We start from the raw sequence: 21,868 nt of genomic DNA on the forward strand, positions 1-21,868 counted from the left end.
TTGCTTTTAGATAAAATTGTTGATTGATATCTGCAACAACTCTAAGGGAGTCTGTATAACTGGTATGTCTCAACCTGACTTTAAACTACCTTGTCATTTTAAAACTCTCGCCTTCCATTCTCTAACATTTTCAAACCGTTTGGTTGCAGGACCCCCGGGACCACCTGGTAGGTAAACTTGTCTTGGCGTTGAAATGTTAAGCAGACTCTCCTGTATCTCCTTTGTAGTTCAGTGACCTACATACTCCCTGAATAGTCTTCCTATTTAGCTTACTGTAAGTGTTTTTCGTGTTCCTGTAGGTTTGCCCGGTCGAGATGGTTTACCCGGACACAATGGGACTGATGGCCTCCCAGGACTGAATGGGCTGCCTGGGGCTGATGGGAAAAGAGGAAAAAGAGGTAAGAAAAAAACATGAAGATCTATACTCACCCTTGTTTATATTAATGCCTTGGGCAGTGGTGGTCTTTTAATTAATGAACTGCTCATAAAATGTAGCAGTAAAAGGTTGAGTATATCCTGAGGGTAAATATATATACGCACACAAAAATCCCAAAACATGCTTAAGGTTCACTTTAGTTTCCTGGTCCAATCATACACATCAGACTTTACTGCCAGTAGATTGTGACCGTGATTCATCAATGACTGGAACACCTTTCACTCTTTTAACTAACATTATTCAGCTCTGTGGTTTTAAACTACAGCTGAATAAACTAGAAGACTGTCTTCCTGTGCTCTCCCACTGCTCTCAGTGGATTACAGGATTCAGTGTACTGGGAGGTAAGGATGTAATCATGGCACTGTTTCACATGCAGTGATGTAATGTTCACCACAGGGCTGCCAGGTGAGAAAGGAGAATTGGGTGAAAAGGGAGAGCCTGGTCCACCTGGAGAAAAGGGGGAGGCATCCAAAGACGCCATTATTGAGGGCACGTAGAGCTTGAATGATCTCAACTCACTTGCATTTGTAACTTAAAAAAATTGTACTCAGCTTGCCACATTGTCCCGTCCTTCTTTAGGTCCTCCTGGTCCACCAGGGTCACCTGGGCCGATGGGCCCTCCTGGACCTCCTGGGCCTGAAGGGCCTCCGAGAACAAGGCACCACAGAGCCAATCTTCAGGCTTTGCAGACTTCAGGTACTGTAGGTGTCTGGGAAGAATATAAATCACCAGGCAATAAATTGTAGCTGTTCCGGAACCATCATATTGTGCAGTCTCCCCTGACTGTTATGATAGCATTGTTGGTAAAATGACCATTTTCCATGAAGGGCTTTGATCTGATCAAGATGTGTTATAAATAATGTACATTCTTTTTAACAGGGCCGCTACTGGCAAACCCAAATGATGAAACCACACCTGTAAAAGCAGCTGAGAACCAACATGAGAAAACACCAAAGAAGAATGGTGTGTGTTTACTAAGACATGTGTCAACGTGAATAGAGAATAAAACCTTAAAGTTCTTTGTATTTTAATTTTTTTCAGAATGCCTCATTAAGTCTTTGATTAACCCCAGAAATGTAATGAAAATGAGCAGCACATTTGGCACATGGATGAAAGACACAGCTCAGCTAAACGATGAGCAACTATGGGTGGCAGAACACTTTTCTGGTAGGTTGGATCAGCACTGTAGGGTAAACAGTAGGATTTCTTCATGTTCATATTTACATTTTGAGCTGTAGCAACCACTGTACAGTATTGCATGTTCCTCTCCAGGTCGTGTGCTGAGACACTATCAAAGCATTGCCTCCCTCAAAAACAACAGCAGTGAGATGGTGGACGTTAGAAAGTTCTACCAAGGCTGCGGCCACACAGTCCATAACGGTTCCTTCTATTATCATATTGCCGGTACTTCCAGCATCGGCAGGTAAGCTCAATACTTGATGACACAATTTGCTATTATTTCCACTTTCTAACAAATTAATAATTTACTGAAATAACTTACTGCTGGTTTGAATACAGACTTGACCTTCACACCAAGAGACTTCACACACTCTTTGTGGACAATGCTTTGTACCATGACCTTTCCTACCTGCTTCACAACTCCAAGACCTACTTCAAACTGGCAGCAGATGAAAATGGCTTGTGGCTAATTTTTGCATCCAGTAAAGATGAGAGTATTATAGTTGCCCAGCTGGACCAGAAGACCTTTTCCATCACGTCCTCAATAAATACCACCTACCCTCGAACCAAGGCTGGCAATGCCTTCATTGCTTGCGGTGTCCTGTACGTCACAGACACCAAGGACACCAGAGTTTCTTTTGCTTTTGATCTGCTGAAAGGAAAGCCAGTGAACATGACCTTTGATCTGAGGTCTCCAGGTGGAGTGCTGGCGATGCTCTCTTATAGCCCAAAGGATAGACACCTGTATGTTTGGGACCACAGCTACGTCAAACTCTATGTGGTCCACTTCATCTCTGATGAGTGAAAGCACACTGAACATCAGTTAAAAAGCAGACATGGCTTCCTTGAGTCACACATATGTATGTGAGACTCAAAAAAGTATTTTACTTTACCCATGGAATTCTGTTTTGAAAGTTAAAGTCTGAATTCTAAGAGTTGGACTCTCTGTTTTACACTTTCCTCTACATAGTTTGAGTTACTAAAATTGTGAAAAAAAATATTAACATACAGTAGCTTTTTTGCATTTACGCAAGCCATTTTTTGTGTTTGTGCATGACAATTATTTTCATTGAAAGAAATGTACATTTGCCCAAATAGTCTTACAAATACAGAAGAGTCTTTCTGTCTTTGTAGTGATGCATGGTCCTTGTTCACTAATTGCTCCTGAGAGAAAACTACAAATCACCCTCATGAAATAAAAATAATTTATTCTCTTTACAAAGGTGAAAGTCTGACCACGACTTGTTCTCTCGGACGCCTCCAGGATTAAGTGCACAATAAGAGTCTACCCATGATACTGGCTTCTTTCGCATTAGTACACACACACACATGAGACAAATTGGAAACATGTGACATGTACACAACAGGCAGAAAGAGAGAAACACAAATGTCTTTAATAAATACCATACATACACTTAACAAAAGTTACAACTAATCCAGCTGGTATGATACAAACCAAACCAAAATTAAAGAAATGGTTTTATTGATATATATATATATATATATATATATAGAGAGAGAGAGATGATAGAGAGAGAGAGAGAGAGATAGAGAGAGATAGAGATAGAGAGAGAGAGAGATGGGTGGGGGGGGGGGGGGGGGGGGGGGGGGGAGAGAGGGGAGGGGAGGGGGAGAGAGAGAGAGAGAGAGAGAGAGAGAGAGAGAGAGATGAGAGAGAAGACAGGACAGGAGACAGAGAGAAAATACAATATATACACACAAACACACACACACACACACACACACACACACACACACACACACACACACACACACACACACACACACACACACACACACACACACACACACACACACACACACACACACACACACACACACACACATATATATATATCTCAAATGATTTAACACTAGGCCAAATAAAGCCAGACATTCATTTGTATAGAACAATTACTTCTTCAATAACCTCTTTATTTCAAATAAACTTTTAGTGTCTCCAGTATTTGAGTGCAAATATCTATTCCTTATGGATGACAGCAAGGTGGTAACACACACTTACATACAGTAGACTGTTGCACATCTCCCAGTCACAAACCCCTTACATTCCTAAATTAAAAGGCAATAAGTTAGATTCGGTTTACAAAGGAACAGCCAACCAAACAAATATATAAATAATAAAATTAAAAAGCAAATCAAACAATATCTTGTGCAAGACCAGAAGTGAACCGTTGTATTCCTTGCTCTGGGTGGGTAGTTTCTGTTTCTTGCTTTGGACCAGACAGATGGAAACATTAAAATCACAGTTACAGAAGTAAAACACATCATCTTCCACACAGGAAATGCTCTAGCAGTGAGTCTGCCATGCAATGAGGCATTTCAGGAGATGGGCAGGTGTACAGATGGGAGAAACAGTAGAGTAAACACGATCGACAAGCTAACCAGTCAAACCAAAAAGAGGAGAGGTCAGCGTGAGTGACAAGCAGCCTATGAAACGGGGAGAGGGGGTGGGGGGGCGTTGGTATTGGAGCACTGTCAGCTCCGCCATAAGGACTGGGAAAAGCCAGGCAGAAGGGCGGGACTAGGAGGGGGGTTGTTATAAAACCACTGAAACAAAATGCAGATTCCAACAACTTGATTCACACTGGAAACCACTGACTCAATAACAAACCACAGTGCTGGTTACAGTAGATGCTAGGAGGTTTCAGCTGTGGGCACAAAATGACGACAAGTACACACTTTTAAAATTTTTGCTTGAGCACTTTTACAGAGCACTATCAACAGACCTGTGATTGCACCGCTTAACAAGAACAGGACATGCATAGCTTCCCTATGGACACACTCTAAGAGTAGAGATTCTTCAATAAAATTACAGTAAATCTAGCTTTAAAATCAAGTATGATACCTTTTGCTTGTAATGTTGCTTTCAGCCTTTGGGGGAAAATAAACAAACATTTGCAGCTGCATTCTGGATATGATTTACATCAACAGTAAACACTGCACACACTGAAAGACACCAAGAGTGGTGACCTTTTCACCAAGTCTTTCCCAATCAATAATACTAATAATTTCTAGCGGGTGTTACATAAGTTTTTTTGTGTTTTTTCTTTCCAGCTCTCTATGGACCCTCTGAAACGGAAACATTCTTTACAGGATGTCGACCAAGCTGCTGGGGATGTTGTAACGATCGGGGAGGACCCTCATCTTCAGGGTGCCGTCTGCTCCACAGGTGAAGATGCGGTTATTTGGGTGAGTTTCCACCTGCATAACACCAGCGCCGATGTTACGGAAAATGGACTGCTTGGCATGCTCAGTGCTGAAAGAGTGCATGAGTCCATGGCCAGCTAACTTCCATACCTGGAAACAGAGAAGGGTTTTAGTGTAATAATAATTTCATATTTTAAAAAAAAATCCATTCTTTGTTTCCCCAACGCACAGACTCCATCTGTCCACCCGCACAGTGACATCACACATATTTAGGATGGACTAAAGGAAACCAAAAATAAACCATTAATCAAGAAAAGTATATATATTTCTTATATACTCCTGTTGTAAAAGCAACAGCAACTGTCCATCACAAGACGGCATTCAGCCTAATACATGGTGCACGTTAAACAGCTGGAGAGGGATTTCTAATAAACCAAACATCAAATAGAATATATTAATTTTTTTTATCCGATTAATCTGATTATGAAAAAATAACCAGATTAATCAATTATCAAAACAATTGTTAGTTGCAGCCCTAGACAACAGTAATACTTCACAGATTCATTTTCAGATGAAAACTGAAAATTGGTAGAGGGAGAGTTAAAGTTAGTTATTCAAGCTTAATTGTAGAACGTTTTCAGAGTGACAGAGCGTGTGTCACCTTCATGTTGCCCTCGGCAGACCCAGTGACGAAGAAATCTTCATAGGCATCCAGTGCGAGGGCCTTGATGGCTGAGTCATGGGCCTGGAAAGTATGGAGCAGCTGCCTCTGGCGGATGTCAAACACACAAACAAAACCTTTTCTGCCTCCAGTGATCAGCAGCTGCTGTTTAGGAGCATACTGCAACACAGTGGCTCCGTTCTCATGGCAGGGGAAAGCTACAAAAAAACAAAAAAAACAAAAACAATGGATAAGTGCAGGAAGCTAAATTAAATAGGCTTGTCTGAAACATTTGGCCTTTCCTACCATGAACCATAGTATTGCTTGGTGAAATCAGAGTATCCCACAGGCAAACATTTCTGCAAACAATATAAGCCAATGGTAAAATAAGTTATTCAAGAGAAAAAGCACTACGCCAATTCAGTAGGGTACTGCTGAGCACGTACCGGTTATCATTGGACTGGCCAGCAGTGGCAATGAGGCTGGAGGATGTGATGAAAGCAAAATCCCCACAGGTCTTTGTGTGGCACTGCCAGCTCTTATGACCAGAACACAAAAAACAAAGATTATGTATTAATTATATTAAAAAGTGTTATTGTATAAAGATGAATGTGTGTGCTCCAGTGGCAAAGCGTGACCTTACCAGGTATGGTTTTGGGTTGGAGGATGTCTGGTTGACCTGCCACAGACTAAGGAAGCCCTCTCCATCTGCAACTCCACACTGCAGGAAGAACACGAAGCAATCGCAGTCGCCCCAAATAGACAAAACACAGGTGTTGCACAGAGTGCCAGAATGTGTACTGTATGTGAGTGTGTACCTTATTGCCCTGGGAGTTGAAGTAGAGCCGAGTAACTCTAGCGTTGCCTGCTTGTCTAAAGCAAATGAGCTGTTGAGGTCTGTTCCACTCAAACATTCTCACACTACCATCCTGAGCCCCTGTCATGTCTGACATGCACAAAGTAACCCACACAGAAAAAAGAACAAGGTAAAAATGAAGAAATCTAGTGACTGGTGGTGATTTCATGTGTGTAAATGTGGGTACTTACAGTACTGATATATGGGGTGGGAAGTCATTCTCTTCACATTATTCAAATTCCTCTTCATAATCTGTAAATCAGATCGAAATGTTATTAAGCTTTCAACTGATATTTTTTACCCTGCCTGGTTTCAGCTAAAGTCAAGTGAAACATTTTTTTTTATTTCTGTGGTTTGACAAAAATGGTTTGTGTGTTCTTACTGTGTAATTGAACAATGAATCTACTGTAGATTCAAACAATCACCTTGGCAAACATTTTAGGCAATAATTTCAGATTTCAATTTATTGATTAAGAAACTTTTTTTCCTTCTACTATTTCCTGGAAGAGGCAATATATGCCAATTTAAACTGTAAAAGCAACTTATAATACACAAAAAGACGCAGTAATTACAGGACAAAGGTTTCTCATTGTATCACACATAGCGTTTATCAATATGGTTGGGACATGGAGAACCCTGGCTTTGTGAAAGTGTGACGCAAATCTGTACCTTGGATAGACTGCTGTGAGACCTGATGCTATCTGTGTTTATATGGATGCATCTCTGGGATGCAAACACATCTCCTCTTCGTATCAGTCCCTATAGACTCAGCAGGCTAGCTGTTTAGTCCTTGTGGCTTGGTTTGGCTCAACAATGATAAAAATTTAAAACACGCATCTTTTTTGAAAAAGTAGTGGGGCCACAGAATGTAGAGGAAAGAGGAAAGGAAAGAGAATAGTGTAACAGTGCCACAGATTCCGGGTCTGGGATCCAAAAAAGAGCATAGCTTCCCCCTGCTGGCAATTAATAACTACTGCAAATCTGTTATATTACCTTCTGGTTTGGCTATACTTTCATGTATATATGTATTTGAGGTAAAGACGTTCATACCACACTGGCACCCATGCTGGTCTGCCCACTACCGAGCCATGGCATTGATGCAGATACTGGCATCTGAGTTGGTGCAAAGGGGGCAGAGCTCGCCTGGGCAATGTTGGTATGAGAGGAGCGAGGATCTATATCATCAGAGCTGTTAAAAAAAACAACAACTTGTCACTTGGGAATTGTCTTCAAGACTAGGCCTACAGTTTGGGGAAGCCTAAAATGGAAATATTTTGTTTTAGGCCATCTTTCAGCTGCGTTGAATCTGACCTGCAGGACTCCTTATCAAAGTCATCCCCTATCCAGGTGTAGGGTTGAACAGCCACTAGAGTAGAAACATCCACCTCCTGGACATCATGTGTGGAGGCCAACACTATCTCGTTTGAGTTGGCCTGGTAAGCAATGGTGGGAGGAAAAAAAAAAAAAAAGTACTGCATTAAGTCGAGTAGACAACCGGAAGTTGTGCGTGTATGTGTTGTTCTAGGTAATCATTTATACTAGTTCATAAATAAATATGGAAATTGTGGAAAAAGTAAAGTCTTTCCCAGTAATCCTTTTTTCTTTTTTCACACACACACCTTGTTGATGGCAAACGCCATGATGATATCAGACTCCTTGTGGATGATTTTGGCCTTGCCTCCTGGGTAGCCTAGGTCTGCCTCTACCTGAAAAAAGAAATGACAGATTTTTTACTTTCAGAATTTTTCAGGTAAATATTCCTTACAGTAAGGTAGGGAAGTGACTTTTAAGGTCATAAAGTTGCGGAAAAAAAAAAAAACACTTGACATAAAAGTAGTATTATATGGTAACATGCAGATAACCGTACTGTAAATAACTGATCTGCTTATTTGTTTTTCCCCAGTGAGAGCAATCTGCACCATTAGCAAACGGCACACAGCCCTGACAGTGAGCATGCAAGTTAGTAAATTTGATGTATAATTGTAAGCAATTGTAGTAAATTTGATGTTTGTCAATGCAAAAAAGCAGCAGAGAAGCTGCTTTTTGGGTGCCTAGTAGAATTAGTCCAGCTAAAGAGGAAAAAGGAGTGAGCAAGACAAGGAGATGTGGCAGGAACTGGATGTGAGGTTATGCAAATGGACCTCTTATAGTGTGTCTCAGTGTAAAAAAAAATAAGGAAAGATTAACTATTAGATCTAAGACCCATAAAGAGATTTTATGCCAGAAATGTTGCCAGAGCAGTCACTATCAGGCCAAGTTGGAGAGGACACACCAGATCCTTCACTCAGTTTGATGCTACATATATCTAAATTGATCTGTACAAAATAATATAAATAAACTCCTTCAAGCTTGGCTTTGCGGTGACTCAAACAGACAGATGGATAGATAGAAAAACAGTGGCAGGACCTGAACTGGTACAGGAAATGACACTACCTTGTAAGAACTGCTACCTCCTGCTATGCAGTTTGGGCTTATGTGGTCCATATGGTTCTCTACAGACTACACAACACAACACACACAGGCAATATAGAAGAAAAACAAACAACACACACATGCACAAACAGGGAAAAAATAAAACATGGAATGGAAAGAAAATGAAAGATGTTGACAATATATTTGATGTAAAATTGGTGATAAATTGTAAGTAATTCCAAAACCAGCCCATGCCATTAGCACGAGATTCGACTGCTACTGTTTACCATGAAGTACTGTAATTTGCTTACTGCAGTTTGCAGCTACAGCAGTACGCTGTCATGAAGGTAGCTACAGTAGATCATAATGAATATTTCCACACAGACTGAACTCAGTGAATGGTCCTGGACTCGATTGAATATGCCCAAGTAGGCCAAGCAATGATAATAATATAATGACAATATGAACAACAGTAAGGAATGTAGCAAATATTGCCCTGTGTACCATAGTAAATGTAAATATATATTTAATTAATTATTTTTATTGTTTCACATTCTTATTAGCAACCTAGTTCAAGTATGCTCTGCAATAATAACAACTGAAGCAAAACTAAAATTCATACTAAACAGGACAAGATCTATTGCCATCTTTTTAAAACTTGTCATGTTTTAATGAAACAAAAAGGTAATCGGAGTTCCTGCTTTACCTCTGTAATCTGGAGCTAATGGTCACTGAAACAAGGGGAAAACATGCAGAATGTTTCATTTGTGTCTGGGGGCTGCTCACCTCACTCTGCTTCCTTTTCTTTGTGAAGATGTAGCGAATCAAGGTCTCCTGAAGAATTTCCTGTTTGACCAGGAAATGCCAAAGACGGCGGGCTGGAAAAGACTGGTGGTTCTTTGTCCTGAGAGACGACAGTATGTCAAAAATAAGAAGCACAGTAGGGTAAATACTTGTGTTTCATTTGAATGGTCTTGGCTTAACAATGATTAATCTTGTTTCAACGTAAGAACAACTTACTCCTGATCAAAGTGACTTTGTTGTACTTTTTTTCATACATGATATTTATAATTCAACAGAGTTCTGATGATTCATACTGTAGTATGAAGTATGATGCTTTAATTCATCCAACAATAGTGTCTGTATATACATTTCTAAATACTGAACATATACGTTTGTTTACTCACTTGAAGGGTGTGTTGTCTGGCTCCAGCATGGCCTTGTGTCGGAGTATGGCGGGACCACCTCCAGCACTGAGGTCAGTGGGGTAGGTGTTTATATAGTTAGGAGGAGGGCCGTCAAACCTATTCATTCGCTCCAGCAAAACCTGCTCCCAGTTCTCTAAAGTCTTTAACACTGCATTGCTTAGAGGGGAAGTGACAGGCAGGTCTGCGATGCAAGAACATACATATAAACAGTCAATATTTGATATGGTTTCATGTAAAAGATTTATAAAACGATTGTAAATGAAGATTTAAGGAGCTGATTAGGGTATTGAGGTGCATTTGTACCTGTGAAGTCAAGGCCGGCAAGAGGAAGGAAGTTCTTAACATTTTGATGAGCCAGTTTTACCATGACTAGTCGAATCAGAGCCCAGCTACGTAGTACACAGACAGACAAGCACAAACAAAACTTTAACATCTGAAGCACAGCTTAGTAAAATGCATATGACAAGAGCTCTACCTGTAGGAGTTCGGGTCAGAATGCTCCGTCATCTGTGTGTCAGAAAGGAAGGCATCATCGTCATCTTCATCGTCCTCTGCCCCACTTTCATCAGAGTCATACAGAGCATTACTGTCTGACAATGGCAGGAAAGGCTGAAAGCAAGGAAATAATTAATGAACAGAAAACTTAAATAAGAAGGCAGAGATTTAGAGATGACCATTAATTACACATCTCATTATGTATTCCACATACTGTATGTTCTAATCTGGGTCTTACTTTGGCTACAAAGTAGTCCCACATGCTCAACTCCGGAGGAATGAACTTCTCCCGGTATGTGGGTCTCTCTGTGGGCACTGGAGGTGGGGCAGCAGGCGTCTCCTTCACTGGGCGTCCAGGAACGAGCATCCTCATATTGAATCTACGTCTGTAACGGTCTACATCCTCTGCTGGGGGCTGCGGTGGAGCCACTGGGGAAAAAAAAAATTATGACAGCTGTGAACTGTAATGTTGTTAAAAAAACAACTTTACATGGGCTGAGCAAAACAAAAAAAGAACACAGGATCAGGAGAAGCTGAACTGCATCAGCACAAAGCACACTATGCTACACATTCACAGTGGACATAAAAACTTTGAACAAACCCAATTTCAAATCCCCTGTGTTAAATGTGGTTTCTGTCTGTTTTGAGTGGAACAAGTTTGATGAGTGACAGCCAATGAAAGAATAGCAATACACTTGGAAACAAAGAACACAAAAGCACAAATATAAAGATCAAGGCACAGGGCAGGACACACTAGGATGTGCACAAACCTTGACCATTATCCTGGGTGACTACCTCTGGCATTGCACCACACAAAAAAATAATAAAAATAAAAAAATAAAAATAAAATTCACAAATGAGTTAGATGCACAAAAATACTACTGACCATGAAAAAAACAATTTGCAAATATGTGTGGCAAAACTCCCCATTAATAATCAAAGAGCAGTACATTTGATAAAACACAAGATTGTCAAATTTGATTTATTTACAAGCAGTGCATGTCTAGGGGCATCACTATGTACCGTTTGTGCATCCTGGTGTAATATTGTTCTATGTACAGTATTTATGTATAACATGATATTTTGTAACAGAGCTGAAGCATTTGATTTCTGTCAACAATCTGGCATTTAGGATCCACTCTTCTTTCAACAAGTTCTTTAAAACGTTCTCTGGCTTTGCTGAGAGCGATTGCAGAATCTGCACTGATAGTGGGTCTACAGTAAATGCCAGTTTGTATGTTCCTTCCATGCAAAAACAGTGCAAGCAGAGATTACTTTGGCTAAATGAATTTGATAGACCTTTGTTGAGTTCAGTTAACAGACTTTTACAGCACTCTTTACTGGCTTTTACTGTAAAGTATGTGCACCTAATGCAGAGAAACACCTGAATCATATCAAACAAAAGCTAGTTCCAGTCTTTTATGCACTTATCTTCTCTTAAACTACTGAGATACTGTACAGAACAAGGACCCACATGGAAGAACTATCGGACTTCTAGCTCTACAGCAACATTAGTGTAACAGCCTGTTATAATGTACCTGCTTTAGTGTCAGATCGAGAAAGTGTCTCAGCCTTGGCCTCTGAACACTCCTGTCTAGGCTCAGCCATTGCTTCAGTAGTAAATTGGCAGTGATAATGAGATGAACATAGAGGAAGTCAAAACATATACTGTACAGTACATGCAATACAGTAAACACAGCACAGAGACACACAGCTGTTGGCTTAATATCACACTGGGCTGAGATGAGAACGAAAAACATGGTACTGGGCTTTATGTACATTTAAAAGTACCTGCACACAAGGGTGAGTCAAGCATTTTCAACAATGCAAACCTGTGCGAATACCATGCACTGCAATTCTGCAAACTAGCACTGCAATCCACCAGCCAAGTTACTCACAGCTGGCCCTAGTTTCTGGTGCCATAATGTCTGACCTCACTCCCATTGTAATTGGGGGAGGGGATGGTTTGGGTATCTGGGTTTCAGTGGGGATAGGAGAGGGATTTGGGGTGAGGTTGCTTCCTGTCTCTTCTTGAGACTCCTCTGGACTGGCTGCCTCAAAATCAGCTGACACTGGGACACAGGGCAGAGGGCATACTCATACAAGACATGACAGAGCAGCAGCATCAACAGGACTGAACTAATGTACTGTAGGTAAATTGCAATGTAAATAGGCATGTAGACCAATATGGACGCATTTTTCCCTGCATCTAATCATAGAGAATTTAGAACTTAGAAAGCCAAGAGGTGGAGGAAAAGGCAACAACAAAAACATTTAAATAAAGGGATAGAAAGAAAATGAAAAACATAAGGTGACAACAATAAAACAATAAATGTGTATCTAATAATGACCAAATAATAAATTTACCTGGTGGGGCTTCTGGCCTCTTTGGCTTAACAATGACTTTGGCCCCTCCTCCAAAGACAGCAGCCCACATGCGGTTGTTGAGGGGATGTGCAGCCAGGCGAAAGAGTTCATTGCTGCCATGAGTGCCCAGGCCATGGATGAGCAACGCAAGGTAAACAGCTATGACTGCTTCACACAGCAGCACGTTGAGCCTCGGCTGGTCCTCCTCCCTGGCAGATGTCAACAGAGAAATCAGGGACGACACACCTGCAGAGAGGACACACGCACACACATTATGTTGTGTGTATGCGTAAAATAGATTAAGCTATAATGTAAAATAACTTCTACATTAAACAGAAGCACTATTTGTACATGTAATGGAGAAGACTTATTAAACCTTTGTGAAAGAAACAAAAAGGCCGGATGATCACACCATTATCCAGAGTCCATGACATTCATATTACAGAACACCACCTGCCTGTCTGGATAAACACAGACCGCTTGCTCTGCTCTGCTCCAATCTGCTTTCCATATTCTCTCTCAATTGTATCTTTGATGCCATGTGGACAGATTCTTTATTTTGTACTCAAAATAATACTCCATACATACTCCAATGTAAAGTCTCTGTAACTCCAACACAAAGACATTGCTAATAAGGGGTTTATGTTACCTGGCCACTGGGCAGGAGCAGAGTTAGGAGTTATATGTTCTTCGATGCTTTCCGTGCGTAGTCTTTTCCTTTCACTGAGCAACAGGCCCTGGTATACCATTCCTGTAAACTGGTTGGCCTCTGTCTGACTGCTGCAAAACCAACAACAATAAGATAAACCATCAGCTACAGTTATACAATTAATATAAAAACTCAATGTGTAGAGAAATTAAATTTATAACTGGAGCTAAATGAAAACATTACACTCATGTGTGAACTCTCTTGACCTCAAAAAACAAAATAAAATTATGGCAAAGCACTGAGATACAGTTACCTGTAGCTATGGCTGTCACACAGTGCTTGATAAATGCAAGCAGACAGGGATGCGGCTAGTGTGTGTAGAGCGATCACCTGAGGGCAAAAGATCAAAAGGATAAGGTCATTATTTAAGATGAAAATAAAGTCATTCAGATGAATGTGAAAATTGCTGCTAAAGTAATATTAGATGCACGTAAAGTTAGCTTCTTAAGTTCTTACCTTATCATCTATAATGTCAGGATGTGGTGGGTCCTTCATTGAGTTCATGGTGTGGAGGATGTCATGAATGTGGTTGCTGAGGTGGAGAACAGGATTGGCTATGACTGTCTTTGTGGTGGCAATGCAAGCTGACAGCAGAGGCAGTGTAGTAGGCAGAGGCAGAGGAGACTGCAGCTGCTTTACTGTTGTCTCCTACAGAGAGAGGGAAATGTAGATTTTCTTTTTGCTGAATTTACTAAGATTTTGTTGAGCTGTTAACCAACTGCTTTGTATAAACCATTAACATGTCAGACCCCATTTACAGTCTCCCTGTACTGTACCTGCTGGCTCTCCTGCAGAAGAAAAAGAAGTTCCATACGAACAGAGGTGAGTCCCCCTCCCTTGGCTCCATGAAGGCTGCAGTAAGACAGAAACACTCTCAGCAGGGCTTGGTTCTTCCTTAACCATGCCTTTCGCCTTTCTGAGTGCTGCTGCTTGGCCTGAAGACGACGTCGCTCGAGCTGGTGACGCTCATAGGCCCCAGTCTCCATGCGCTCCAGGGCCTCGTCTGATACGTCTACTGAACCTGTGCGCTCTTTACAGTGTTCGTCTGAGTCTTCCTCCTTGCCCTCCACCTTGTGCGGACAATACTAATGGTGAGTAGCCATGGTCAACCAAAGGGAGAAAAACACATTCAAAACACACTGTACCTTGTAGTTACAGATCTTATGTATGGCTGCTATTTCCTTTTCCAGCCAACTGTAGAGCTGAAAGCGGAGCTTCCCACCATCCACCTCAAAGCCTGTAGCAAGTGTACGCAACTCTGTCATCAAGATCTTCAGACAGGCACGGAACTTCAGCTGCTCTGCTATAACATCCACCTCGGATTCACCCTGATATATTAGAGTGGGTTACATCAGAATAAAGGTAAATACTTACAACATTAGCCTTGGTCATACTGTATAAGACAATGCATCACACTGGGCCTTATGTGCAATTAAAGTACAATTTTGAGGGATTTAAAATTCAAATAAGTAGATTAATGATTTTTACCTGTGAGTCATCTCTTTGAAGCTTTGACATGCCACCATCTGAGACTCTTTTTTCTTTGGACTCTGGTTTCTTCATAGTCAGCCCATTATCATCGTTGTCCTCATCGTCATCATCATCACCTGCCTTGTCATCTCCCCAATCCAGCTTGAGTTCATCTTCCTCCACTTTGACCATAGGTTGACTCCAGTCCAAACCACTTAGACTATAATTTCCTCCCCAGGCATGGGCAGGTGTAGCTGGGGGGCCCCAGTCCACACCTCCCTGGGTGCCATTTTCCAAGGGTTGGCTGGAGTTTAAGGTTGCCTTGGATGAAGCTTTACTAAGAGGTGAGGAGCCAAATTTCTTGGCAACTTTGGGAATTTTAGAGAGTACTTCCAGAGCCAGAACCGGGCAGCCCACCTACAGAAGAATTGTAGAAGAATAAAACGGAAGAAAATTTTAGAAAATTATAACTGTGTGGTTATGTTTGTAATAAAAAAAATTATTAGAAGAATTAGACTGCAGTGAATGGGTCCATGACCGTTTAACCTACCTTAAAGTGTGCATTGGCAGTAGTGAAGAACAATTTACGCTCTATGAGGTTTATCTCATCTGCACTACTCATTTCAGCAGTAAGACCCACAGTTACCGCTGTGCCCTCTGGATTTGCAAAGTAACGACGGATGATCAGTGGATGTGTTCTCAGGTAGTTATAGAAACTGAATACCACAGGGTTGCAAGACTTTACCATCACATCTAACAAGGGAGAAAATGTTAAAGAAACAGTTTTCAATGTAAATAAGGAGGGGAAACATTTTTAGGACATTCTTCTTGATTGTGAAACCAACTGACCAGGATTCTCATCATCCTCTTTGGGGATTTGTTCCAACAAAGTGTCCAGGGCTTGTGTGTAGTCCTTCATGATCCAGTAGGATATGCTGCGGAGGAAAGGGTCTGGGTGCAGTCTGGAGCAATGGTAACCACTTCCATCTCTGTTGCAGCCCAAGACTTTTTCATAAAGAAGGCCTTGGCAAGTTGATGAATTCTCAAAATCAGCCTCATACAGTCTTGCTACTATCATGGCTAATTGAATATCCTCCATCTTCTCCATCAACACCTACATTGAAAAGGAAATTTAAGTATTTCAATAATTTCACTGCAACTAATGCATAGACTCTTCACTGCATTCTTTTAGAACAAGGAAAATTATTCTGCTTGATTATATTGTTCATACAGAGTATTGTAATATTCTGTATTGTTTTTCAAAGGATGCAGTACCTGTATATCAACTCTGAAATGCTTATAAGGCATTTCCATAAAAACTCAATAAGCCTAATTTACTCTGTGATAGAGATTATGATGAAGTGTTGGAACGGGCTCATCTGCAACTAGTTCAGTGTGAGTAGCTGTTGTGTTCTTGTGTGTGCACAGTTCACACCTCTATGGCATCTTTGAGAGATCCGGCAAGTAAGAAGAAGGCAGAAGACTGTTCAAAGCGCTGCTTCCCCAGGAGGGAGAAAGCATTTTTTAGAGCGGCCTTTCTCCATCGGTCTTCACTGAAGTTGTTCTTGAAGAACTGGGTCATCTTCTCATCATGCTGAGACCTGAGACGAGAAATCCACACAGCTCTTTATCCCATGGTCTGTACTGCAAATAAAAATACTGTTCAGACTGTTGGAAAATAATCTCCCACCTGAAGAGTCCCCACAGGACAGCTTTCTTTTTCATAGCCAAGTAGAACAGAGCAGCATCCAAAGGGTCGTTGTGCCTCTGAAACGCAGCTTTTCCTAACTGATTACACCAAAATATATTATAATTATTATATTTTATTATTATTATTATTATATAACTACATATTCCAGTCCGTTCATCGTTCTTCTCTTTAAAATCGTTAAGAGGAAAAGTACCTTCTCCACCATTTTCCTCAGAGTGTTGATGTTCCGTATCCACCAACCCACCCCAACAGCTCTTAGCTCAGACCACTGTGGGTCACCTCTCTGCATGGCTGGAATCATGTTAAGCAGCTCTTCTTCTGCTTCTGAGTGAAAGGCCCACGCAAAATGACATGTTGATAGCCCTGCAACAGAAATCATTTGTGAATATAGATATAAAGTACATTACTACAGTTAAAAGCACACGTAACATGTAAAACACAACAGAAACATATACTAGTTTAACATCGGCAGTATGATGAGCCATTGGTCTTACCCTGGTGCAGCAGTTGCATGCGGTACAGAGGGGGCAGGGACGTGAGCAGGCAGGTATGAAGACGCATAGCCAGCAAGTACCTTAATCCACACTCATCAAGAGCCTCACCACCTACACAAATATAACATGAGAGGTCAGCTTTCTTCCCGTTTTCACAGACCACTGTACAGAACTGGTACTGTAGCTGGAAGGTAATGGCTTTTGTCCTCTAGTATCATTTGAGTTCAGAAAATGTGTTCAGAGACCGTCTCCTGTCCCTGAACCTCCCTATGCTTACTTAGCCATGGAACACGATGATAATATCTTCCCCTCAAAAGACTAAATAAATAGAAAGGAAATTTGGAGATAATGCAAAACAGACAGTGTATATTTATAAAGTAAAACTGTAATAACGCTGTTGTTTATGCCAATAAAGATTTGATGGCTGAACAATGACTGGCAACACACAAAAAAGTGATGCCTAGCTTTCTTTTCCTTCAGCCTTAAGTCAGCTTTAATACAACGAAGGTGTACCAACAACCAACAACAATAACTATAGAAGTCCATACTGCTATTTGTTGCCAATCTGTTTGCCCATTCCATCGTGTAATGAGTACCAGATAACTTGATGGTCTTTATTGTACTAGACACACACACACACACACAAACACACACACACCCACACACCTGTGTACTGCTGATCAGTGGTGCTGGTGACCTCAGCACTGGTAGTGGCAACAGTATCAGCCAAGGCCACTAAGAACATCTGCTCTAATCTTGTCAGCCCTGGTAAACTGGAGTGCATAAGATGACTGGATAACACCTGGGGACAAAATGGATTGAAAGGACTGAATCGTTAAGTAAAGTTAATGTTGTTCTGTCGTAATGTAGCCATGTTTTGTTTCTTTTTTGGAAAACAACAACCTTTAGAATTAAGACACAGCCTATTATGGTGGGTGTCACTATTATGATAATATATCCTCTATATGAATACCTTTAAACTATGCTTATTATCTCCTTCAAAATAGGATTCCATTCAAAATGACTAAGCAATACCTGAGCATGCTCTGGTCCAAAGTAGGTGGGCCCATATTGAGAGAGGTTGATAACTCTAGACTTCTTTTCTGGTTTGTCAGTGGCAAAGTTCACAAAGTCATCGGTTGTGACTGTTGGGACCTGGAAGAATAGGTGGTATAGAAATGAGTGGACTACAACTTGAGTGACAGAATCAGATCTCATACTGTACTGTATCTCCAGCTGACCTGCACACATCTCTACAATCACACAAATGTGGCCTGGGCTATAACCTACCTGGAAAAGGTCAGCATACTGATCCTCTGCAGATTTTTGTGTTCCTTCACTGTCAGTCATCTTATTTCCCTTTGCAGCCTCTTCTGGTCCTTTGTATGAAGTATCTAGGTCTGCCAACATGAGGGCGTAGAGTGGCAAAGGAGGAATGGAGTTGATTTCTGTATAATCCCTACCCCCATCACGGCCAGTCACGATGGTGTCTTTTGCGGTGCTACCAGTTACACTGATGGTCCGGGAAAGATGTCTCCTGGCTCCACCCTCACCTGCCTCCACATCCCTGACCACAGCAACTTCTCCAGCAATACACTTCACCAAGTGAGCGAGGATGGCCTGAAAAATATAAATACATATACATAATAAATAAAAATTTAACCTTTAAATAACCATATTATATATTTCTAAGATGGTGAATAAGCAGACGGACACCTTTGCACGGCGAACCCTGCCAAGGTCCATAAGTTCCAGCAGCTGGGTGGGATGGTACTGGGGTAGAGTTGGAGACAGTGAGTGAGCTGCTTCAAATAGTCCCCCTTCCTGCAGACCTGCTGGGGCACGAAGGGCCTCATCCACTGCAGCACTTCCTTCAAACACACTCTTAGACCTGGCTCTTCCCTCAAAAACAGAAGGTGGACCCATGGGTGGACCTCCCGCGATATCTGCAGTTGACAGGTTGCCGTCCTCTCCCTCACCAGGTTTCTTGTCCTGATACCATTGGGCATAAACATGCATTTCACAGTCCATGCCCACCACCAGGATGCCATCTCTCACCCAGGACAGGGACACTGGCAGCGATGGTGTGCCGTCCACAGAAGACAGGAGATCCACAGTGCGAAGCAAGATCCAGCGTGAGCGTATGCCCTGTTTAATACTGCCCCCCAGAGGCAGGGTGATGACAGCAACTCCCTCTTTACTGCTAATCTGCTCATTGACAATGCCAGAGATCCTGCCATACATGAGGATGTTGGATCCAACCCCCACGGTGAGGATGTGAGATCCATCCTCCTTTGACAGCCAGTCCAGATGTACATAATGCTTGATGTTAGGGGAGCTATGGTCTCTGCTCATGTACAAATCAGACCTAGAGGAAAAAAGGTAATAAACTACCCATTCATATAAATGTATATTGGTTATACATTATATGTATACGTTATTTGTATATTGATATGACAGAAGCACATAACTAACCTGCTGTAGACAAAAAGGTTGGAGTCCACACTGACTCTTGGATCCAGGGTCGATGTAGGTCTGGTGAAGTCATCCAGGTGAACAGTTTGTTCTAAAACCCACTCTGAGCCACCAGTGGACTCACACTCATATATGGACACGTGCATAGAGAAATCCTCTCGAGAACCCTGCAGCTAATGACAAGTGGAAATGTCTTCATTTTGAATATGTTAAATATAAAGATAGTGTAGACCCTTAGAGAGTCAGGTTTATTCCCCAGGTAACTATGAATAACTATGTTCATTGAACCTAGTTCTCTCTCATAATTTTGTGTTTTGTAAATGAATTTATGTTGAGAAGAATTTGTTTAGGGGTTAAGGACTTTACGGAAACATTCATTACACAAACATCAACTAACTCAAAAACAACACTACAAAATGAAAATTAGCTTTCTTACTTGTCCGTGTCGTGGTTGCTTGAAGGCAACGGCCAGCCTACCAATATAGGAGCAAGATACAGCTACAGGTCGTCCTGGCACACACACAGTACTGTTGTTGTCTTCCTCCTCGTTCATCAGGGACCACGGCTCCCAGCAGTATGCACGGTTGTCCTTGCAATCTTCACTATAACCTTCAACGGCCTCCACGGCACAACGCCAGAACCGCACACACGAGTCAGAGCAGGTAGTAACAATCATGTAAGGAGCCAGGCACACAGGGTAGATAGAGGAGGAGCTCAGATGACCTACCAGAACAAGGGCAGCATTAAATTACAGTATGTTACCGTGAAGCATACATGCATTTTTTGATTTTCCTGGCTTCTTTGCATTTTATGCAATATAAAATAAATACTAACGTGTCCTGCTTAATAATGGTTGCCATGTCACGAATGATCAAGCCTGGGCTAATGAACTAAATCCGTTGTTCAATAGATTTGATTCTGCCCAGTCCCCAGTCTTCATCCACACGACCCCCCTCTTCATAACTCTTCAGTACAGGTGTCTCCTCCCAGCTGCAGCTTTTACACCTCAGCACCATGCAGACCACTCTGCCCTTCCTCCAACCATAACAAAGCCCCCCCCAACAACCCACGGCTCCAGGACAGCCACCCCCCACCCCCCTCTGACTCACGATGAACCAGGTTAGGAGGGAGCTGAGGAGCACCAAGGCCAGAAAGGCAACAGTTCCTGATCACATCAGTTCCAGGCTGCTCAGGGAATGTGCAGACAAGCTCTGTGAGGTGGTCCTCTCCATATTTAACCTGAGCCTCAGCCTGGAGAGAGTACAAGTACTCTGAAGGACTTCCTGTCTGGTTCCGGTTCTAAAAGTACCTAAAAGTACCCCCGTCCTAAGGAGCCGAGCCACTTCAGACCTGACGCCTTAACCTCCCTGTCCTCATTCACCTCCGCACCTGGGTGAGCTCAGCACTGAGCAGGAGTACAGGGTGGTCATCAAAACAACCACTTTTTTCTAAACTAAGGAGTTCGTACTAGATTTCAAAAGGTCTCCACACACACACACACACACACACACACACACACACACACACACACACACACACACACACACACACACACACACACACACACACACACACACACACACACACACACACACACACACACACACACACACACACACACACACACACACACACACACACACACAACAAACAACACAGACGCTATTTAAAAGAAGGTCCAGAGTCGCATCCACCTGCTTGTTTTTTTTTTTTTTACCATCCATAAATGCTGTGAATATGCACAATAGGCTCTTTCTGTATTAGAAATTTATTTGAGTGCCTTGTTTTTGCTTTTCTTGTAATTCTAACAGTTAATAACTTTTTGGTTTATATCATTTTTTGTCTACTGTTTTGTTCAATGTTTCATTTCTGCAAATGAAAGAATTTCCCTATCAGGGGATAAATAAAGTCATATCTATCTATCTATCTATCTATAATCAAATCAACAAAACTACGTGCAAATCAACACCTGCAGAGGGGGTGGCCCTGGTAACCTCCACCCCATGGGGTAGGTCAAGCCTCTTGCTGTAAACCAACTTGGAGCTGAGGATGAGTTTGCTCGCTGATTGCAGGTTGGCAGTAGATCCTGACCGTGGCAGGGGTCTTATTGGAGAAGTCTCAGGAGATGAGTCCGCAACCATCTGACTAGGAACCATTAACTGGTTTTGGACGTTATACTCTGGGCTCAGCTCATCTAGATGGAGAAAGGTTGGAACTTGATGTACAG

General features: G+C 41.8%; 2 protein-coding genes across 5 annotated transcripts in view; one reads left to right on the forward strand and one right to left on the reverse strand.

Moving 5' to 3' along the window:
- Positions 1–3,049, forward strand: part of gldn (gliomedin) — a 4,231-nt gene extending 1,182 nt beyond the window's left edge. Inside the window, exons 2-10 of the mRNA XM_029145378.3 lie at positions 11–62; positions 150–167; positions 300–398; positions 833–925; positions 1,016–1,132; positions 1,316–1,399; positions 1,478–1,603; positions 1,709–1,859; positions 1,955–3,049. Coding sequence (XP_029001211.1) covers positions 11–62; positions 150–167; positions 300–398; positions 833–925; positions 1,016–1,132; positions 1,316–1,399; positions 1,478–1,603; positions 1,709–1,859; positions 1,955–2,420 — 1,206 coding nt within the window. The 3' untranslated portion in view covers positions 2,421–3,049. The remainder of the gene's footprint in view (positions 1–10; positions 63–149; positions 168–299; positions 399–832; positions 926–1,015; positions 1,133–1,315; positions 1,400–1,477; positions 1,604–1,708; positions 1,860–1,954) is intronic.
- A 480-nt stretch (positions 3,050–3,529) lies between these two features.
- The window catches only part of dmxl2 (Dmx-like 2), a 30,701-nt gene continuing 12,362 nt past the window's right edge, over positions 3,530–21,868 (reverse strand). Inside the window, exons 19-56 of one of the 4 annotated variants that reach the window (XM_029143844.3) lie at positions 21,611–21,835; positions 20,078–20,364; positions 19,642–19,814; positions 18,883–19,534; positions 18,457–18,786; positions 18,202–18,321; positions 17,833–17,968; positions 17,167–17,277; positions 16,866–17,035; positions 16,652–16,749; positions 16,397–16,562; positions 15,811–16,075; positions 15,512–15,714; positions 14,980–15,378; positions 14,637–14,819; positions 14,268–14,561; positions 13,948–14,139; positions 13,745–13,821; positions 13,432–13,562; positions 12,783–13,028; positions 12,314–12,487; positions 11,954–12,025; positions 10,654–10,844; positions 10,396–10,529; positions 10,224–10,309; positions 9,900–10,101; positions 9,499–9,616; positions 8,734–8,799; positions 7,920–8,006; positions 7,612–7,733; positions 7,351–7,489; positions 6,492–6,552; positions 6,263–6,390; positions 6,088–6,165; positions 5,891–5,982; positions 5,751–5,803; positions 5,445–5,662; positions 3,530–4,933 (exon numbers count right to left, since the gene is read on the reverse strand). In XM_029143844.3, the coding sequence (XP_028999677.1) occupies positions 4,724–4,933; positions 5,445–5,662; positions 5,751–5,803; positions 5,891–5,982; positions 6,088–6,165; positions 6,263–6,390; positions 6,492–6,552; positions 7,351–7,489; positions 7,612–7,733; positions 7,920–8,006; positions 8,734–8,799; positions 9,499–9,616; positions 9,900–10,101; positions 10,224–10,309; positions 10,396–10,529; positions 10,654–10,844; positions 11,954–12,025; positions 12,314–12,487; positions 12,783–13,028; positions 13,432–13,562; positions 13,745–13,821; positions 13,948–14,139; positions 14,268–14,561; positions 14,637–14,819; positions 14,980–15,378; positions 15,512–15,714; positions 15,811–16,075; positions 16,397–16,562; positions 16,652–16,749; positions 16,866–17,035; positions 17,167–17,277; positions 17,833–17,968; positions 18,202–18,321; positions 18,457–18,786; positions 18,883–19,534; positions 19,642–19,814; positions 20,078–20,364; positions 21,611–21,835 (6,689 nt within the window). In that variant the 3' untranslated portion in view covers positions 3,530–4,723. The remainder of the gene's footprint in view (positions 4,934–5,444; positions 5,663–5,750; positions 5,804–5,890; positions 5,983–6,087; positions 6,166–6,262; positions 6,391–6,491; positions 6,553–7,350; positions 7,490–7,611; positions 7,734–7,919; positions 8,007–8,733; positions 8,800–9,498; positions 9,617–9,899; positions 10,102–10,223; positions 10,310–10,395; positions 10,530–10,653; positions 10,845–11,953; positions 12,026–12,313; positions 12,488–12,782; positions 13,029–13,431; positions 13,563–13,744; positions 13,822–13,947; positions 14,140–14,267; positions 14,562–14,636; positions 14,820–14,979; positions 15,379–15,511; positions 15,715–15,810; positions 16,076–16,396; positions 16,563–16,651; positions 16,750–16,865; positions 17,036–17,166; positions 17,278–17,832; positions 17,969–18,201; positions 18,322–18,456; positions 18,787–18,882; positions 19,535–19,641; positions 19,815–20,077; positions 20,365–21,610; positions 21,836–21,868) is intronic. The other 3 variants (XM_055507331.1, XM_029143845.3, XM_029143846.3) reach the window with 3 other exon arrangements.

This window comes from Betta splendens, chromosome 3, assembly GCF_900634795.4.
Source record: "Betta splendens chromosome 3, fBetSpl5.4, whole genome shotgun sequence".
Lineage (NCBI taxonomy): Eukaryota > Metazoa > Chordata > Actinopteri > Anabantiformes > Osphronemidae > Betta > Betta splendens.